The sequence below is a fragment of the Netta rufina genome (assembly GCF_964035555.1).
Source record: "Netta rufina genome assembly, chromosome: 6".
Taxonomy (NCBI): domain Eukaryota; kingdom Metazoa; phylum Chordata; class Aves; order Anseriformes; family Anatidae; genus Netta; species Netta rufina.
Window position 1 is genome coordinate 6,758,869 of NC_140129.1, and position 22,064 is coordinate 6,780,932.

At 40.1% G+C, this 22,064-nt stretch overlaps 1 protein-coding gene across 1 annotated transcript in view; it reads right to left on the reverse strand.

Annotated features, from left to right (window-relative positions):
- The window catches only part of ZNF804A (zinc finger protein 804A), a gene marked incomplete at its 3' end in the record, with an annotated part of 145,403 nt that overhangs the window by 26,736 nt on the left and 96,603 nt on the right, over positions 1-22,064 (reverse strand). Inside the window, exon 2 of the mRNA XM_084288831.1 lies at positions 7,660-7,803. Coding sequence (XP_084144957.1) covers positions 7,660-7,803 — 144 coding nt within the window. The remainder of the gene's footprint in view (positions 1-7,659; positions 7,804-22,064) is intronic.

Sequence of the window (22,064 nt, forward strand, 5' to 3'; positions counted from 1 at the left end):
AACAGCAGAAATGCATGCTGGGGACATAAATGTGCAGGATATGCTAAGTAAATCGTGTTTCTTTATTCCTCACTCCTTGGGTTGGGGCTGTGGTTTCTTTTTAACAGCCTATGTTCAGAGTGCAGAGTTTTCAGTTTATGATTATCAAAACAAACAAACAAACAAAAAAACATTCAAAAGGCACTTTCTGATGGAAACTGAAGCATGTTCAGCGGGGCCTATCAGGATATTCAATAGTTACCTGAGTGACGTGCTAATGCAGACACAACTGGGGATGACTCTAGTGCAATGTGTTGCTGAATGAAATTTGTACTAATTTTGCATGGCAATGCACTGTCAGTGATATAACAGGTTATGAGACTGACCACAATATTGAAAAGGATAAAGAAGAGAAGGATGCAGTAATTCAAGACAGGAAAAAAGAGAAAAAAAAAAAAAAAAAGACTGTAAATACCAAGTTTCTACGCTCAGAAGGGGTTGCAGTTGAGTAAGGCTACCCCCATATTAAAGAATGGGCTCCTTGTGGAGCCAGAAGTGCCAGCATATGGCATTAATATTCTGTTTGCAGACGATCCAAGGGATCAGACAGAGTATATGCTTTTCTACAGTAATTATGTTTGTTCTAAAAACACCTCTTCGGGAAAAATAAGTCAATTAGATAATCAAATATTATTACAGAACAGAATCTCCTAAACTCAAAAGAAAAGAAAAAAGTTATGCAGTATCTTTCCAGTTATAATTGCCAAAACAGGAATGTAGCTACATGTTTTCTTTGGTAATGAAAAAACAGAATGATAGTTAGTAACAAAACTGAATTCTGTGGTATTAATATCTTAGTCAGGATGCCCTAATCTAAAGTGGCAGTGCAAGTTTGGAACTAAGGAGTGCCTAATTGCTCCGTAACACTGATACCCATCAAGAAGCCAATTTCTGGAATTAAAATTTACAGGCAAAATAAAAACTGGAAGGAAAAGAAATCAGCTTTTTCTTTCTTTCATTCATGAAACAATGTAGGAAGTTTGTCCCTGAATACGTTCAAATATTCATCAATAAAAAACAGAAATGAACTGTTTGATTTTCAATTATCCTCTTCCCTCCCTGTCACCATCCAGCTGCTGCATTGCCCCAGGCACTCGGGTGCCAGAGGCAGAGCTTCAGGTGCCTTTACAGCACGGCAGCCGACTGAAGGAGGCAGGGCTAATGCCAGAAGAAGCACTCCTGTTAGCCCATCATCTGTAAAGAGACTCCCACTTGGAAATTCCTCTCCAGCATTATGCTGTGGATACATTCTTTATGTTTCAATAGAGCGGAGATCCCCCGTTCTGTTTCTGTTTTGACAGAGGAGGGGTTGTTTTGTGGTTGTATGTGGGCTACAAATATATATATCCCCAAAGGAACACATGCGGCTGGAACGTTTGGTGGTGTTCCCTTAATATTTAAAAAGGATGAAAAGATGAACATTTTTTCCTAAGGGAAAAAAATAAATATAGGAAGAGGCAAAATTACATTCGGTGACAGGGACAACAGTATTCAAACAAAATTATGTGGATCCTACTTTAAGCCTGCTTCACTTTCAGAAGCTAAGATTGCCCATAAGGGCACACAGAAATATTGTTTTCTTCTGAGAAACAAGCTGGAGTAAAGGAAGGAATAGAAAATTTCTCCATTCCTGAAAGTTTGGCCACAAGAATCCTGACTGATATCGAGAGTGAGAGGTCATCAAGTGTAAAGCAGAGAAAGCACACTGAAATGTACTGCAAAAAGGTATTTTCCCTCACAGGGAAAGGAAAAGATAATGCTCTGAGTGCTTCCCACCCCTGCTTTCTATAAGCTACACCCAACCACATGCACAGGATTACGTATCTTGCCATTCAGCGAGACCTGGACAGGCTGGAGAGATGGGTAAGAAGAAACCAAATGAAGTTTAACAAGAGCAAGTGTAGAGTCCTGCACCTGGGAAGGAACAACCGCATGGATCAGTACAGGCTGGGGGATGACCTGCTGGAGAGGAGCTCTGAGAAGGACCTGGGGATCCTGGTGGATGACAGGGTGACCACGAGCCAGCACTGTGCCCTTGTGGCCAAGAGGGCCAATGGGATCCTGGCGTGCATAAAAAGGAGCGTGGCCAGCAGGTCAAGGGAGGTGATCCTCTCCATCTACTCCACCCTGGTCAGGCCTCACCTGGAGTACTGTGTCCAGTTCTGGGCTCCCTGGTACAAAAAAGACAGGGATCTCCTGGAAAGAGTCCAGTGGAGGGCCTCAAAGATGATCCAGGGCCTGGAACATATTTCTTATGAGGAAAGGCTGAGAGACCTGGGGCTGTTCAGCCTGGAGAAAAGAAGACTGAGAGGGGATCTCCTCAATGTGTATAAATACCTGAGGTGTGGGAGAGGGAGGGATTTGGCCAACCTCTTTTCAGTGGTTTGTAGGGACAGGACAAGGGGCAATGGCCACAAGATAGAGCCCAGGAAGTCCCGCACCAAGATGCAAAAAAACTTCTTCAAGGTGGGGGTGACGGAGTACTGGGACAGGCTGCCCAGGGAGGCTGTGGGGTCTCCTTCTCCGGAGATATTTAAGGCCCACCTAGACACCTACCTTGGCAGCCTGCTCTAAGGAGCCTGCTTTGGCAGGGGGTTGGACCTAATGATCTTTCGAGGTCCCTTCCAACCCCTTCAATGCTGCGATTCTGTGACTTTACCCATGAGGGCACGCAGCAGCCATCACCACAAGCTCGTTGTTGCTGTCTGTCCCACTAGCCCTGCAGCAGGGGAGCTTTGCCCCCTCAGCCCCAAAGGACCTAGTGGTTTTGACACCAAGATGTGTGGGCATTCTTCTCATCCACGCCTAGCCTCGATGGCGCTTGAAGAAGGAATTTATTTCATCCCTCTCGGGGGCTGTGATGGCTGTAATTGCTCACCACGGCCTTCTTGTCCACTCTGTCATCTTAAACATCCCGTTCTGGCCAACTCAGTGTGCACTGAGGTCCAGGAAAACACAACATTGTTGCCAGCAGCATTGAGTTATGTCACATAACACATACATACATCATGCTCGTTTTGCTTATGAAGCAACTCTTGTGGAACTTTTTTTGAAGTCTTAAGGTTTTGTTCTGAACTAGCATAAACTTTTTTTTTTTTTGTTAAATGTACTGCTCTAGAAGATGACACATTTTTGAGAATTGTTGTTTCTACACCTCCAAGATGGCGTGCCACGTGTTGGCTTAGTGATTCAAATAGCTGTAGCAGGATTCAACTTGCAAAAAGCAGCCCGGGAAATGCAACACAAAATACTGCTGGCTCCTGGTAAATAGTGCACGTCTTTCACTTCTGCAGCTGTGGGACTGAGCTACTACAATCCTTGTTCTCACCTATTTAAATTCTGTTTTTCCATCCCAACATAAAATGATGCAAATGCAGAACAACAAGGGCAGAAAATCCCTACTTCTGTCATGCATTTCTGTTGTTTTGAAGTTACGGAGAAAAAAGAGCAGCGAGGTGTGTCAAGATCAAGTTTCAACAGAACACAGCTTCCACTGGCAATCACCCAGATTTCCTGAGGTACCATGAGCACATCCTGGGAACTAAGTCCTTCTTTGAAGCAGCTTTTCTCAGGGATTTCCTATCTGGCCATCCATAAGGTTTCCATAGCACTGAAGAGGGCTACACGAATTGCATAGGCTTCCTCGACAGATATAACATAAACCTTGAGGATCACAAAACTAATATGCTGCTTAAAGAAAGGCACTTGAAAACTTTTTCAGGTGTTTACTAACAAAACACGGACATTTTGTGAACAGCAACTGGCAAAAAACAAAATGTACAGTGGCAAGTAGAAGGGATGGGATATATACGTTTCCTTTTTATTTAATTTTATTTTTGTAATGATGTAATGGTGGCTGCAATGATAACTGCATGGATTTGTGGCTTTGTTTTTAAATTGCAGTCAGAAAACTGGCATCATCCAGTTATCTTTGCTGAGAATACTGGAATCTGCAAGTGTGCTACCTGCTATGCAGCTGTTACTTTATACCTTACATGTTTCCATCCTTCATCCTTCCTGTAGGAGGTATACATTTAGAAAAATTACTATATTATCACTATTTTCATGCTTTATCACATCCTTCCACTTAAGATTTTCTTTTTCTTCACCTATATTCATTGAAATGTTTATCCAGAGACACCAGGATGATCAAAGGTCAGACTCCTGATGGGCTACAGATCAGTATTTGCTGACCTATTTGGCATTAATCTCTTAAAATGCACTAAGAAGAAAAACATGTAGAGAGAGGAGAAAAATGTAGACAGGAGAAAACTGTGGCTGAAACAGGGATAAAGGACATCTACTAATTTAGTCTTCCTCTATAATTTGTGCTTTAGTAACTCCATACGATTTTAAATATATTTTTAGAGCAGGGAGATCATTTTCATCAAGGGAGACAGCATTTGCAAAATGACCTATGATTTTGTGGGGAAAGTTTCCTACTTACAATTTACTTAATTGATTGTATTTGCATATCTGGATGCAAATACATCAGGGCTCTTACTTTTATTTTTCACCACAGCTATTCTGATATTTAGAAAAGCCGTCCTGGGAGAGGAAAGAACAACAAGCTCAGGTGCGCTGCTGTGATATTGGGTGATTAATCAGAAGGTCTGGGATGGAGAGGAAGACTTTCAAATTCAAGAATAAAACCACTTCATTCTCACAGCAACAAGTCTCTTGAGGAATGACTGATGCAGGAGACCCAGCTGTGTGATCCAGCCTTCTTCACTGACAAGACAAAACAACTCTCTGCCTCTGAAAGGCTACGAGACGAAGGTCATTCACAGCTTTAGACTTGATGCTCTGCCACGTTCATCAAAATCACAGCATTTCTAGGAACACAGGCAGGATTTTTTCCCCTACCCTGCATGAACACAGCACTTCAGAGAGCTCTTTGTATGCTTCCAAATACTTCAGAAACTCTGCATAGTCACACAGATCTTTGAGTCTCAAAAACAGGTCTCAAAAGCTGCAGTCCATGATTTTAGACCATCATCATCAAACAGTAATTCTGTCATTAAGGAATCATAGCAGTTCAGCCTTAGTTACATTTCTGTCTGAATTGGGCTCAAAACACTTTTAGCTTTAAAGATACCTGCACTCAATTTTGTTTTCCTTCTTTATGTCTAGGTTTTCAAAGCAAATAAAAGAGTTCATTTATCTCCATTACCACTGACCTGACCTTGCAAGTTACTTTTCCAGGATTCTTAAAGGCTACAGATATTACTCTCCAAACCATATTGTCTAAACTAAGAACAAGAAAGCACTAATAGAGGCAGGTGGAGACCCTGATACCTTGGTCTGAACTCCCTCAGGTCCTAGGAAATAAAATTAGTTTTGCCCTATCCTTTCTTTTTGGACTGCGTATAATCCGAAAGCAGGGTTTCAGAAGCTAGATGAGACAATAAATCAAAACACAACCAATCCTTGACAGCATAGGGTCGCTCATCCAAAGAGGGGGAAATCATATAATTATAAAATCTTGTATTTTAAGCCTGGAAATTTACTGTGCTAGCAATCTTTGAATTGAAAATAGAACATGTACAATAACACTGAGGTACAGAAGCTGTAATGAAAATTTTCTCTGAGAAAGCATCCCATAGCTTAAGACTGTGTGATAACAGAACGCTCAGTTAGGATTAAATAAGGCTTTTCAGTAGAGCTGGGATGAACTCAGGTTTGGGCAGAAGTTTTTCATCTGCTTTATCACTGGAAAGACACTGTCGGGTGCTTGGGTGGAACCAAATGAAACCTAACTGGCTGCATATGCTTATGACTGTTCTGGGATCACAGGAAACTTTCTACAAATGCTTCCCCTTACCTGTCCATTATTAGGAGAAAGGTGTGATTGCATGGAGAAAGTTGGAGAAAAATATTAAGCAAAATCCATGGACAGGTCAGTTGTTCATTCCCCTCCACTAAAAACTGCCACAGAAAATATTCCAGAACTAAATCTTACCTAACATTTTAATCTCAGGAATTGATGGTCTCATTTTGCAGTAGTATTACAGAACATATTCACTTAGTCGAAACAAGCATCCATACAACTTGTTCTACTGGAGAGCTGGAAACTTTTGTCTGATGTCCCACCAAGGAGATTAGAGTTGTGGTTGTCTTATGTAGGAAGAGGATGGCTTCTTGGGTTTCATCAGCCACATCCACAAAGATACAAACAAACACAGACACCAAGGCCCCTACCCAAAAGGTGCAGAGGCAGGATCTGCTGCGCTCCAAATGCTGGTGTGGTGCCCAGCATCTCCTGCCTAAAGCGATTAAAAAGGAGAAGTAGCAGTGTGAACCACTGAAAACAAGTCTCGTGCCTGACCTTGCTTTCAAAATCCATTTTTCATCAATACTGAATAGAGAGAGGAGCAATTACTGCAGCCTTCAGGTTCTCATTATTTGAAAGTGCTTCAGAGCACTTTAAACATTTCTAAGAAAGTTCAAGTGGGGAAAATTCTGCCCATCACTTTATTCCCTTGCCCTCTATCAGTGAGGTGGTGCTGTGTGACAATGCCTGAAGAACCAGTTCTAGCTGTATTTCGACTACAAATTCTTACAACTCACAATAAGTATCTATAGGACGCAAGGAAGCTACCTGCTAATTTCTCACCTAATACAGCTTTCTCTCCAGCTTCTCATACACTGCTATTGTTGATGAGGTCTACGGCTCCATAGCTCTCAACACTAAATCGAAAAATCACAAAATCTAAAGCTGATAGCATCTGCCCTCAACCTGAAGGGAACTACAGGACAAAAGGAGATTCAATTAAAATGAAAAGCAATTGATCTTGATCAAGAACCCTATGATTTCACCAGATAAAACAAAGATAAAGGATAATAACCAGTTAACTGGACTGAGTAGAAAGTTTCTGTATGGTTATATCATTATGTATCTTTTTGGTGAAGTCAATGAATTGCATTTTCATCTGAATAATACAGTTTTGACCCTCTGGAGACCATGAGGTTGCACTGGTATGCCATTGTCTTATGAGACAGGTGTGTTGCCTCTCTCACTATGTTATAAAAGCAGAATATGGAACTTGGAGGTGCGGTGATAAAACATGGCAGTAAAACTGTAAATACCAGTGTTTAAAAGCTTACACTTACCTTATTGTGAACTGAGCCAGAAACTTTTCATTACCTTGGTTTTCTATATGCAGTGCATTTAAGTAAAATTGTGGCCCATTTCACACACATGCAGTTGTGAAAAGAAAGTTTACTAAAGACTATGTCAAGCTTCCTACTCACGCCTGTTGCGACACAAATGCTTCCTTGCAATCTCTTAAATACACCACAGCATTTACAGATAGGCAAAATTAAACTGATGACAAGTGAATTCTACATTTACATTTTCATCATTCCTTGTACCTTTTCACCATATAACTGTTCGCATTTCCCTTAGAGCATTCCCCACTCCTTACAGCTCAGAATTTTTGGCTGTAAAATCTTTATGTTATGACGTGTTTCTAAGAAAAGTGCCTATTTTTGCTTCCCAGAATCTGAAATGTGACAACTGTGATTTTCAAGCCAACCCAAAGGACATGGAAACCAAAAACATCAACATTCGCGCTGGAACCCAGTTTAAGTAATGAGCAGTAGTGAGTAGCCTCTTACCTGTTTGTGAGCATGATCGTAAGAGTTAATGTGATTGTCAAACTCCTGATGTTTATAGTACTGCTTGTCACAGAGTTCACAGTAGAAGTTGGCTTTAAGATCTTCCAGGGCTTTTGCTATCGTGTTTTTCTTTTCAGCATAATCCTGGAAGGGGGTGGGAAAAAGGAATTTTAGTATTTTCCTTTGATACTGCGAATGGATTTTGTGCTCTGCAGTTAATCATATTTGTAAACATTTACACACCTCCATAACTAAAAGCCTTCACATATTTGCTGTGTTACACTGCACATATTTACTATATCTGCTGAGAGGCTCAGGATTTGCACACTTCAATTTGCTATACAGTTGCCAGCTCCCCTTAGGGGCTCTGTCAGACGTTAGGCTACAGATGGATTTCCTCAGGTCCTTTCCAAATACAAATATTTATCATGTTGAAGGTTATTTTCCAGTTAATTTCTACCAAAGATTCAGTGCCCAGATGATCTGATAGGTAATATGCCTCAGCAGAATAATCACAGACACAAACTCCAATAATTTAGTTACGAGACTTTCACAATGAAGTGTGCTTCTTAAAATGAAAAAAAAATTAAAAGGAACTCTGCTGTGTCCCTCTTGAACACAGGTATACATTAAAACATGATGGATGCTTTCATAGCTGAGATGTAATGAATATTTTCCATAGCTTTGCTATTTGTCATCCAGCATTAGAAAAGAAGGCCAGCATCTCCATTTACCATACATAAGCAAAAGCATTAAAAACAACCTGCTTATTATTTATCAGAGAATTATATACAAGCCATATTTATTAATTTCCTGAATTTGTCGATGACAACGTGGCCTGTTCAGAAAGAGCATGGAAACGGTCTGTCATCTCAAATTAGTTGAGCACCAGTTACATATTAAGCACGTTTAACTTGAGTGAAATGCCACCTGCTCATGACAAATCCGAGATAGAATTGACCCTAAAATCCCAACTGCAGCAAATACTGTTTACGAAAATACAGATAACCAAAGGCACATATTTAACGTTGTGCTTAAATATAATTCAGTGTGATCAGACTGTTAGCAAACACCACTGATTCAGATCCCAACAGAGCTCCTCCCTCATTCAATTTTGCCCATTAAAAGAATTGCAAAAATCACTTCAGGACTGGGTTTTGAATACTGGCTGACACAAGAGGAACTCGCATATTTCTAGGACATTTTTAGACTGATGTTGCATAAAATCTGTTTAATTAAAAAAACAAACAAACAAAAAAAAACACATTATTTGAAGACTTATAAATATATTTACACTTTGAAATACACTTACACTTTATGGAAACCTATCCTAGAAACTCTGTAATTAGTTCTTGGTAATAATGAGTAAGGAACTATAGGGTTTTAACCCCTTCAATTATTACTAAGACGCTTACGTTTAAGAAAGTAGTGGGGACAGCACATCAAGCTCTAAGGGCATGAAATAGATTAAAAATAATCCTCATAGCCTACAAAGGAATGCCATCATACTTTGATTTCTCAGAACAAAAAATGAGGAGGAAATTGTATATTTGGGGGATTATCAGAACTCTGCAATATTACATATGATAATTGTGTAGGAGAACAGCAAATGTGATGGATTCTAAGGCAAGAGCAGTGAAATAAACAACAACCTTTCTTGTATAAAGAGATCCCAACACACTGAATAACCCTCGAGTAAAATTTCACAAGACATACTAACATAAGGTAGTCAAATTATGTAATGCAGTTGGTGTTCCTTTTGACATAAGGCACCTTTTTGGAAACAATATAATTATTACGTAGCAGAACAAACCTGAAGGGGACCTACTCTGCAGTTGTACCTGGCATGCCCAGCACGTCCCAATGGAACAGAGACACAGGAACCTTGCGAGCAACTGGGCTGCAAAGTAAGTACCTACTCCCATCGGTACCTCGGGGTTTCTACTACTACAATCCTTCAGCTGGAGTTCTCTGGTGGGGAGGGTTAATTTTATATTTCAATATTATATTACTGTTTTAGAGGCAATATAAAGATTATTATCACATCATCTAAAATAGATGATAAGTAGAGGGAAAATATTAGTGGAATTTGCTCACGGACACAGGAAGGGAAAATACAGGATTTTTATGTGACGAGATTGAAGTGTTTAAAACCCAGAAGTATTTGCTGTTAGGAACATAGGCTGTGCTGGATCAGGTCAACGTTTGGAACTTGCATAAAATTTTACTGTGTACCACACCAAGGCAAAGCAACCCTTTACTAAGGACCACTCCCTCCTCTTTGTTTTGAAGCTGCATTGAAGTTTCATTTGTTCTCTTACTGGGAGAGCTCACGAACATACATGTTTTATTTTCTTTGTCTGAGCCTTTCGTAATTACATACACCCCTTCCACACAGTCTCCCAGGCATGTGTATTCAGTCATTCCTCATACCCAGGTCACTCATTATTTGTCCTGGTCTTTTTTGCAGCCTCCAAGGCTTTGCTAACTATCATCTCCTCTCTGACACGACAACACGATAACCAGATACACTGTGGTGCCATACAGTCCTATTTTAATGCTCTCTATTTTATTTCCTATTCTTTTTTTGTATTAACTCTTAACATACACATTCTTTTAAATCACCATAGAGCACTCAGCCAACATTTTTATACAACTCCTTTATCACCTCCATTACTTGCTGCTGAGCTATATTTTGCTGGCAGGAGAAGTTTCTATTCAATTACTAAATTTCATTTGATTTGTTGAACGACGTGCAGGAAATGGGGTAATTACGAAGACAGCACGCACTGCGTGGAAGAATGGGATGCCACTTTAAAAACTGGTAGGTAGTTTATTCTCTGCATGATACAGAGGAACATGAGTGTGTTCCTAAGTGGCTGCAGGAGGGGCAATGGCTGTTAACCAACCTAACTGGTGAGACACCCTGATCACCGTGATCTAAACATGGGCAAAAAGCATTAACTAGTAATTGTGGACTGTGAGGTATCTATCTGCAACAGAAATATATTTGCATCAAGGAATTGCTAATGAAATAGTAGCAGTGTTTATTTTTATAAAATTTTGCACTGCACTCGAAGCACTCAAGAAATATTAAACAGTAGTTTCTTCGTGTTATGACCTAAAACCATCAGATGGGACCCGTATTTTATTCCAATGTGGTGGGAAAGGATACCAAATCACCTCTCCAAACACCTCTGTCAATTTGCTTTAGGTTGGTCCTTTCCAAGGCTTCCAAATGCTTTCCAAGGCCCTCCAGTGCTCAGAGCAACATCGACCGTGGGGATCTGGAGGCTGCCCATAGCTGTTCTCTGGGCTGGGTCAGACATGAGAATAAATTGCCATCGCTGGCTGGCATCAGGAGCTGAGGGAAGTCTGATGTCAAGGATGAGCAGGGAATGGAAATACGAGAACATAGGCTGCTGCTTCCCTGCCTGTTAGACTATTTGTATTGATTTGGAGGAGAGTACTACCTTGGAAGAGGAGGCTTTCGCTAGCGCTATGAATTTTGATGAGGGACAGCTGCCCAAAAGCTGACAGTAAGAAATGATAGTTCCTGGACCTTGATAGTGCTGGCAACAGATGACAGAGAGGAATGATAGAGACTTACTGGAGAGGAATATTCCTGGAGTAAAGTGGTAGCCAAAAACCCACTTAAAACAGTTAACTATGATCAAACTTAGTCCCGGTTCCATCAAAAAAATTGCAAACCATGCTGGAAGTTTTAAAAGAACTTTGAATTATGATTCAGTTTGGTAATGAAACTCAGAACTCAGTGTCACTTCATTTCATTATTTTTTCCTGAAAGGCTTATTGTCTGAAAGCCTACAGCTATAATTCACAGTAGCCATCTTTCATAATTTATATGAAAGACCTCTAATATGTGATCACCTCTCTCAGCTGGCTTTGTTTCTCTAAATCCATCTTCTCCACCCTCCAAATCCTTAAGCCTGTGCAAACACTGTTGCAAGCATCTGACAAATTGTACAAAGAGCAGGCTTCATCTGCAGAGGTGCTACCTTTACCCACTGAGACAGGAGTTTGTGCTCCTGTTCTACAAGAGAAAGAAAGAAGGGAAGCTACAGAAACATTTAATGCTTCCCATGGACAACTTTGGGAAGTTGACTGGATTCCTCAGTCTAGGGGATGCTTTTATTTAGTGCACTGCAGGCTCATATTTTTGCTGCCTGTAGAATGGTTAAACAGGAAACGAGAACCATGTAAGAACCTGAAATTAAAATATAGCATCTACACCGTGGTGATTGCCAGCATCGATACTCTTACTTCCCAAGAAATGTGAGCTCCTCTTACTGCAGTAAGCTATTTCGCATTTACTGTAGACTTAAAAGGGTCAGGCACACAGTCACTGCAAAGTAAAACGTATTACAGAAACAAACCCCTTCTTCAGGAGAATTTACTGGTACAGTCATCCCAGAGAGGATTAGCCTGCTCTGGCCTGAACCTCCGGATTAGACCACATTAGACCTGACAGATGTTCCAGTGTAACCTTCCTTGACAAAAACTATTTAAAGCTTCTTTTTTTTTTTTTTTCTGTCCTGATAAAATACAGCAAAAGCATATTTTGAACACTGTCAGAAAACTCCAGCTAATTCCTTTGCTTTGGCAAAACTACTCTATATCTTAGCTGTATTTATAGAATCTGCTTAGAAAATATGACACACACACACAGACCAGTTAACCCGTACCCATGGACACAATCTACAACGATTCCTTCATTTCTGGTATATTTGCTAGGTGTTAGAAAGTGTGAAGCAGCAAATTTCACTGAAAAAAAACAACAACCATTTACAATTTAGTAACATCTCCTCTGCCATCTATCTTGGTATTACTCAGTACATACAATTTGTTTTTATATCTTCCTATATCACTTCTTCCTCATGTGCGCAGTCTATACATCATCCACTGATGCACTTGAAGGAATAAATAAAAAATATCATGCATTAGTAATATTAATGCACTCTAGCACCAAATCTAATTATTTATAAGGTTCTTATCCTTATCAGGGCGGTGAGGCCAAAGCAAAAAGCAATTAGATACATTGATCAAATTACTCATTGATCTTAGCAAACTCATTTCCAAGCAGCGTATAGCAAGCTTCGGTTTCACCCTAACTTGAAAAGGAGGCTGGCAGGGAAAATGAGTACCAACAACACTGGCAGATCTTCCCGGTTACTGTACTTGAGACTTTCCCATTAGCTGTGAGATATGATAGCTACCTAAAACTCACAAGGCCATAAACATCAGATGTTATTTCACTGGGTTCTTGATCCCTCCTGACATTGTCCTTCCAGGCAAAGCAGCTTCCACAGGCAGTGACCCCACGGTTTCAGTGCTTTGCTGCACTGCAAGGTTATGGGCCCAAGGAAGAAACAGTACCCCGAAGACCCCTATATAAATAGAACATCATAGGCTGAAAAAGAAAAAAAGAAAACAAAACAAAAACAAAACAAAAAAAAAAAAAAAGAAAGAAAAACACCCCACCTTTGTTTTCTCTTTAAGATTACATGCAGACAACTAACTGCGACCAAGACGCTTATTACATACAAGAGAGCTAATCAGTATTCTGGTGTGTGCATACTTGAAAATGTTACTGAAGACATGCAAATAGCTATGAAATTGTACTCTCAGCTTCATGGACAGTATTCTTGTTTAGGTGCAAACCCTAGTATTAGGATAAATAACAGTGAAATCAGATGGAAATAGCAAAATGTATTCCAACTTGTGCTGCCTGCTTCCTAACAGCATCCTCAGTTTTGGAAACCCCACATTTTGCAAGCACACCGACTGATGCCACCAGCTGGATTCTTCACCCCCAACTAACTGAGGGATGGACGGATGAGGTGGATGAGAGTATGGACAAAGCTAAACCAGCACAAAGCAGAGCAATGCAGAGCAGTGCTCTGCAATGTTAAGACTGAATTAACTTTAAAGGAAGCTAATGATGAGACAGCAATTTGTTATCACATTTGTCTGTCTCATTAACTTCCTTAAAGCACTTTCAACTGTATAATTACTTTTAACTGGGACTCATAAAATCACTTGATTAGCTTTTTTGCCATTAAAACTAACTCTTGTGCATATATCTGTAGAATTATTTATTTATTCTAACACTCTAAATACTATTTCCAGGCAGAGCATGCACTCAAAAGGTGACACGAAAGCTGGCCACACGTTTCTCCTAGCTACCTGTATTGTGAAAGGGCTCTTCACCAGTGTTTTGTGAGAAAACCAACACAGGTCTGGTCATAATGGAGAAAAATTTATATTACCCCATCATCACCGCTCATCTTCTGAAATCCACAGACGATGGAATAGAAGAAGGTTTTGCTGTAGCAAAGACAGGTTTCCTCCTGATATGTGTTAAAAGAAGAATACCATTTTCACTGCATGGTATCACTGTCAAATGATAAGCAGAGGAAGGAGGAGCCTTTACTGCTCTACCTGAAATAGTCTGGTCACACACTTTAATTTGAACAGAATTTTGATTTAAAAAACAAACAAAATCACAAAACCTTGGGGTTGATTTTCAGCATTTTGTTTCCTTGCAGCAGGCATGTGGGCATCTAAAGATTCTCACAGCTCCTTAACGTGGTTTCATTGACAGGAAAGCATCTAATGCAATTAAGATTCTTTGGAAAATCATAGGTTTTTTGTGTCTGATCCTTGCAATGCCAACCTAAATGAGATGAAGTGCCTTTTAACCCCGCAGAACTCACGACCCCAAGAACAGACTGAAAACCACTCTCGAGCACGAAAGCCACACACTGGAACAAATCTTGATTTTTATGCCCAGCAGCATTCCATCTAAAGGGGACATGACAACATGTGGTCAGTAGTTTCAGAACCAGGGGAAGGGCAAAAGATAGGGAAAGGGGACTTGTTGATTTATTTCACCTGAACTTAACCCACTGCCAATTGACTGGTAGCTATTAATCTGTGTTAAAAGTTGCTCTAGAGCTTGTCAAACATTAATTTGTTTGTGTAGTTAGTTTTTGGCCTGGTAAAAATCGCCAGTTTAGTTGGCTGAGGCATTGGGGAACCAGAAAATTGGATGCCATCTACAATATATTTAACTTTGAACATGGCATCGGTCTGTGGGACAGCTCATGCATTAAAGCCTGCATACCTGCATGCTCAGGATCAGAGGCCTCGGTGAGCACCAAGTTCACCTAGCTTTAGTTGCTATACTTGACTGTGACATCTCTTTTTCCTAAAAATATAAGATTCTTATCATAATCCTCCATAGCAATTTCTTAGCTAAATTTTCAAAACATTTTTCTTGTATTTTCTCTTTCTGTTTATATTTTTAAAAGTTTCTGTTGTTGTTTGTTTTGTTTGGGGAGGGGCAGTAATAGAATGATATTTGAATTAAAATTAAGATATTTCTTCTTCATTTTCATTTGATTCCTCTCCAGAACCCAGCTTCTCCATGAGTGACTAAAATTACAAATTACAGTAACTATGTTATTTAAACATACAACAATGCCTCAGAACCCGTGAACATCACACTATATATTTATTGGCCCTGCTGAGGAAGTTTCAAATCATATTTTAAATTCAGTAGGTCCACTGAGTTTTCGCAGTCGATGTGTTTGCTCCAAGCAGAGCTTATTGAAGTAAACGCTCGTGGAAACCCCCTCCGCAGGCTCAGTGAGCTTTCTTTACAGACCCTTTTACTGATTCCGTTTTGCTCTGGCTTTCCAGACCATTAAACCTTCTCATGCAAATATACCATCTTTTTATAGCTTCAGGGACCCGTCATTGCTAGCCTTACTTTATGTGCTTTGAAGTGATGTGCCACAAGCACTTCAGTGTCTGGCCATTGAAAAGATACCTCAGAGCAGCGCAAGGTCTAAAGCACTTGTGGGTTGTGTGCTTCTGCCTAGGAAGTCCTGGCTGCAGGTAGGAAACACTTCCAGCTGCAAAAAAGAAAGATTTTCTGCTTCACCCTGCCGCCTTATCCAACTGGACTGACTGCACAGACACATGGTGATTAAATGGAATTCATCCCATAGGCTTGGGCCAGGGTACTTTTGATTTTAGGAGTTGTCTCATTAGAAAACACACAAGAAACACTAGGAATTACACCGCTCTGCTCCTTCACTCGACTAATTATGGATAGGCAAAAGCTTAAGATTTTTCATTATTATGCAGTAGGATGATATGTATTTATTTTCCTAAAATTAATCCTGTTACCATAGACAGAAAAAGTGAAAACAGGAGAAAAAAAAAAAAAAAGGTATTATTTCTTTCAGCATCTGTAAATAAACCAGATCTTCTTCTCTCTACCATCCAGGAATCCATTTTTTACACAGTGTTTTCTGGCCAAGAGCCTCACAAAACTACACTGAAGCCCACAGAAACAGTCCTAAATGGTAAACAGAATTAAGCTTAAATATGTCATAGAGAAAATACCTTGAGGGAAAAAACAAACCAACCAACCAAGCCCCACAAAAAAACCTACAGGCTTGCAATGGTGCAATGGAGGCTGCTGATGGCAGATGGTCTGGGATTTTGTCCTTCTGGAATGTAAGAACCAACATGACAATTTTGTCAGCATGGACACACACGGCATTTCTACACCTAGGGCCACTTGGAAGTATGGAAACACAGTAGGCTCCTAGAACAACTTTTTAAATATAGAAGTCTGTTGTGGGGTTTTGTGTGTTGTTTTTTTTCCTTTTTTTCCCCTCTAACCTAAGAGCCTGTTGTTGAGTTTTATAGGAAAATACATGAAAAAAAGCAGAATTACTGAGTCACTGTTATTCTCCAAGTGATGTTACACAAACACCTATCCCTCCTCACGTGCAGATACACTCCCACCACCTCCCCTTTCCCCCCACAGCCGCAGTAAGGCACACACTGGTTTTGAAGACCTTGTCCTTATCTTTCTGAGGTTGTTTTGTTAAGCTGCCAATGCATGAAAGGAGTCCTGCAGGAGCCCTGATTTACCTTGGCAGATCTACAATATCTAAATGATGAGTGACCCTATTGCAGTCTTAAACCCAGCTGTATCATCTTAGAGATGAGATGGGCCTGGGCTTTGTTCTCATGCCAAATACATTTTTTCCAAGAACTTCAAATGAGTTTTTCCTAGTTATTTATTTATTATTATTATTTTATGAGAAGCAATGGCAGATTCAGCATTTATCACTGTGATGAGCCTCACTTATACAAAAAGGTATTTGAATAGATGTGACTTATGAGAATAGCAACTTTATGAGGATGGTAACACTTAAGTTTTGAAGACTTTAGGTCATAAAGCTGAATAGTTGGTACTCGACAATTTCAATAAAAGGGAAAGACAGATGGTGGAAGCGGAACAAAAATGCCACTTACAGCTCCCAGGGACACACAGAGCCTTCAGGCACGCTGCTTTCTACCTCCACCTCCTGGCCAAAGGGGAGAAGGGAAGGTTGAGGCTGATGTGATGCTTTGCATCCTTACCTTGGAAAACGGGGAGAAAACAAAGGACTGCGGTACAGCCACACGTCAAGACACACTGTTGGGTAAATGGTTCTGGACTTGAGTGTCAGAGAGAAAAAAGGCATGAAAAGCACTTTTACCCATCTCTTTGCTGCCTACCTATCTAGGGAAGCGTTTGGGCAGCAAATTTCTTACATACGGTGTACAAGAGCTGATGAAAGGTATCTACAAATGACTAGCTATTAGCACCAACAACATTTTCCAGGAGATTCTTAAAACGACGGCAGGAGTGGGGCGGTACCAGCACCGCTCGGCTGCCTGAAGTGCTGCATGAAGGACACCTTTCACTGCCAGAAGGACGCACAAAGGAGGAAAGAAGCATTCGCACTGCATCGTCCATGAACGTTAACTGTGGTTAAAGAAGTGCAGAGAAAGTGAGCTGCATCTGCAAAATTGACAAAGTCTGCTCAGAGAAAACCCATACTTAAAGCTCACGTGTTAGCATAGATGATGTCTCTAGAATGATCCTTAGTCACGTATCTCCATTTCACTCCATGTTCTGTCCTGTTTTATTCACAGCAAATTTTCAAAAATCCCTGAAGTTGAGCAAAAACGTGGAGACTGACATGGTGTCAGTTAAAAAACAAACAAACAAAAACCTTTTTGATACGGATTCACAAAAGGTCAGGGCAAGACTGGAGACCGGGATCTGGCTGAAGTGGGAGGGAGCGTTTCTGCCCACCTAGCCAAAGACAGAGCGATGCTAAAACACAAAACTAATGTGAGCAGTGCTAACACACTCGTCTGTACCTTTCCTAGTAGCAGGTAAACATCAAAAACATCAAGATTAATTTGAAACTTCAGCATTTACAATTATCTTTCTTACTGGCTACTTTTATGTGAGCAGTGCCTGTAGGTTCCCATTGTTTTAAGAGCCCACAACAGAATACCAAAACCTGTTTTACAGTCCCCCGAAGTTTAAGTGTTAAGCTTCTCCTCAACAGGAAGATTTCACTTCAATTCCAAGTCACTCTTACTCCTGTGCAAGCACACATTCATGTAGACCAGCAAGCTGATTTAGGTAAAAAAATGCTTATTTGGGGAAAAATATATAAAATTAAAACCTTAACCAGTTTACATATGTGGTTACGTGGTGTTCAGCTCCATCAGCATCCTGCAAGCCCAAACAACAGGGTGTTTGCATAAGATGTGAAACCAACAGATCAACCTCTACTACAGAGGGGAAAATCAAAGCTAATAGCAACAGGTCTGAAAGAAATTAGTGTAAACCAGTCATAAAAAGCAAGGCTCCTAATGTGTTATGCACTGATAAATACATGCATTTAGCTTTCCATAAAACTACAGATCCAAAGATCTTCACATTTAGTCCTCATGGAGGAGTTGCTAGGATTGTGAATTGCTCAGCAGGTACAAAAGCAGCATGACCTGAAGGAACAAGGATCCTCCGATGTAAATAGGAAAAAAGAATTGAAGGGAGAGGGAAATAATGGCTCAATGTGCTGGACAGAAACATATATTGAGGAGATTCCAGCACCAGTGGTGAGTTTGAGGCATTCAGTAAAAGAAACTGATATCTTGCATACAAGTGATATTTTTTTTGAAAGGCTTCATTTTCTTGGATTATTCAATTCTCACTTAGCCTTAAGCCATCCCTGCCCAGCCAAAAGGTTTCTCTTTTTTAGTTGAAAGGAGCTCCAGCTGCCTTGAAGAAATAAACAAAAGAAAAATTCCCAGTGCCATGGAAACTGCATGATGCACAACATGCTTTTTCAGCAGGAAGAATCCGGGAAATGTATGCGACATTAGCATTTCTGAACCCACTACTCATTTGTGTTAAAAAACAAAACAAAACAAAACATATCTGCAATATTGCTGATACAACAGTCAGATTAGCAGCACTGCAGCTTATCTGTGGTTAATAGTAACATATTGCTATAGTATAGCTACTTGGGAAAGAAGCTAAACACAAGATGAAATGGCTCAGAAAACTGGCATCTGGATACAGAGCTCAGTGAGAAGCACTTAAAAAAAATTGATCCTGAAGCAGCAGTGACCAGAAATCACAAAGGTCAGATATATCTAACCAAGCTTTCCCAAACCTTAAAGGTAGGGTTCTAGGACTTTGGTCTTTCTCAAACCCAAGTTCAGCCAGCAGCAGTAGTGAAGACTCATTTCATTTGGACCTGAGTTTCAGGTGTGGATTGTCCAACATGCACGGATTATGTCCTCACACTATGGTCTTTTCCTCTTCCCTGGCATTTATGAGATCTTGCAGTATTGCAAAAACATGTAGGACGTAAAAACTTTGAGTTCTTTGCTGCTTTGTTAATTCCAGCTGAAATGGGCTTTCCATTTCATGCATACACACACGTACATTAACCTGTGTGCATACAGCACATGGTAGCACAAAGCTAACTTTAGAAACCAGACTTAAAACATGCTCCCTACTGGCTAAAATGATCTACTGCCTTGCTGAATTTCCTGTGGTTACAGAAATGGATTTAGGAAACCATCAGGCCTTGCTCAGTCTCACAAAGAAAATTCCCCACAGGATGTTACCCATGAAAAATAATGAAATGAGGCAAAAACCATCATCAGAAAGAAAAAAATGTAAGCACAGTGGAGAGTCTCAGGCTGAAGTTTCAAATCTGGGTGGCTTTAGTGCTGACCTTACCAGAAAGAAGTATCAGGACTATCTTAACTGCCAAATGCTGCGCAAATACAAAAGCACAACAACGACAGCAGCTCAAGGAGGTAATGCCACAACACACAGCTCGTGCTTTGCTTCCCCACCAACGTTCAGCCTCTCACCACCTTGCAAAGTTACACCAGAGACAGCTCTTTTGGATCAATATATCCTGTGGAATTTTAAAAATATGTTAATTAAAAATATGTGCCTTGGTTCCTAAATTTGTGCTAACGATTTTGAGGAGTTTACCTTTTATTACTGCGGGATGCAATAATAAACTGTGCAGGATGTATTCTGGGCATCCAATGAAAAAATAACCATTTCTCCAAACTAAACTCCATCCTATGGTAAAATATTTCCTACTGACTCAAGTCAGGTGAAAGTCTTTTCACCAGTCCCAACAAGAAATTTGTTTCTTACAACCAGAGTGGAAGGGCAGTCAGCTGAGGATGCTCACATTGAAGTTTTACGTCTGGATGCTGCCAGGAGGTGTTAAATGAAGACAAAGCACTCACCTTTCTTTTTTCCAATTTCACCCATAATGATGTGGTTGAAGTTATATGCGTATTTTTAATGGTTTACTTTATTCGAAGCATTGCTTTATCACAGTTTGCATATACTTTGATTGCTTTGCATGTAATCATTTTCACGAACCAAAGTTTAGTCAAATGAATTGTTTATAAAAATAAAGTAGATGGTAACTACATTTAACACAATTAACATTGGTGGTTTTTTTTATATAAAGAGCTTTTCATTTGTTTTTATCCACTGAAGCACCTTAAATCATCTAATGACAATGGCCCCACATGCAATGGGACTGCACTGATGAAGCACAAGAGCTCCGCCAGTTCTCATAATATGAGTCAGCAACTGTGCTGTGATATCTTTAATTTGGTACAAGCCAAATCCTCTTAAGAGCACCCGCTGGAATCCAAAAGGTCAAACATGAAAGTGGCAGAAAATCAATACTGACATCTTCCGTCACCCTGCACAATCTATATAACTCTTTCTAAGCTTAATTGCTTCTTTCTAATCTTTCTAATATTTTGGCTGCTCAAATCTTGCTTATGTAACGTTTCAAAAATGCAACAGAATTGCTTTTCTGCAGGGAAAGTTGTTACTGTTAGCACTAAAAATCAGAACAAAGCTGGGTTTTGGGTGGGCTTTGTGCAGACACCATTGTGATCAAAGTTATGCATTTATATAGCGACTGCCCGAAGCCATGACAACACAACTGACTGCACTCCTCCACCAGACAGACCACTTTTGAAGTCGGTTAGTCCAAAATTTTAGACCTATTAATACCAGTTCTGCCCATACTTACTTTCTTACAGATTTGTAAGAAGTACAGGTCCTCTATTTACATGTTTATAAGGGTTAAAATCAAAATGCTGTGAAAAAGAAATTCCACAAGCCTTGAGAACCAGCTTTCTTGCCTACTGCATTTTTAATTATGAATAAATACCAGGCAACTGCCTAGCCACTAATAATCAATACATGCAACATGGAGGAAAACATTAATTTTTCAAGAAAGAGACTATAATATGAAGCCAAGAAAAGGTCATTCTAATCTAAAACAGATTAAAACTAAAATGAATTAAACATCCCTTTAACTTTGATGGGAGAAGTTAACAGGCGCTACATCTGTTAGCAATCTTCTCATATAAAATGATCCCCCAGCAAAAAGAATGGGAGAAAATACAGATTCCAGCAGACAGGGGATAACCTTTTGTGTCCTTCAAAAGAAAGCTGAAAGGACGTAGAAAAGAATCAGCACTCGGCCATATCCTGTTTTTATTTGGGTTCTTTCCTTGGAACTCTAGACAAGTCTGCCGATTGCATTATTTTTTCCATATCCTGAGCTTATGAGTTTTTCAAACATTTTTCTAGGATCCCTCTCACATTAGAATTTGGTTTTATAGCTCAGTAATCACACGCAGGGAAGTAATGAAAGTAGAAAAGTTGTGATCATGACCATCACCTGATTTTTTGAACATTACGAAACAAGCTATGGAAACAGTGGTTTTTGTCTTTACTCAGTCAAAATGGTTCTGTCAGTCAACTCAGTTGACACAAAATCTATCTGCACAGAAACGCAGCCTTCAAAATCTGCACTGAACAGAAAGGAACCACAAACCTGTGACTCTGGCACCTCACCACATCGGAAGGAGTCCCTCGTGGCCAGGACCAATAATGTTCCCCTGGAAAAGCTGCAGCCAACCCACCAGCCACAGCTGCCAGCTCCTGC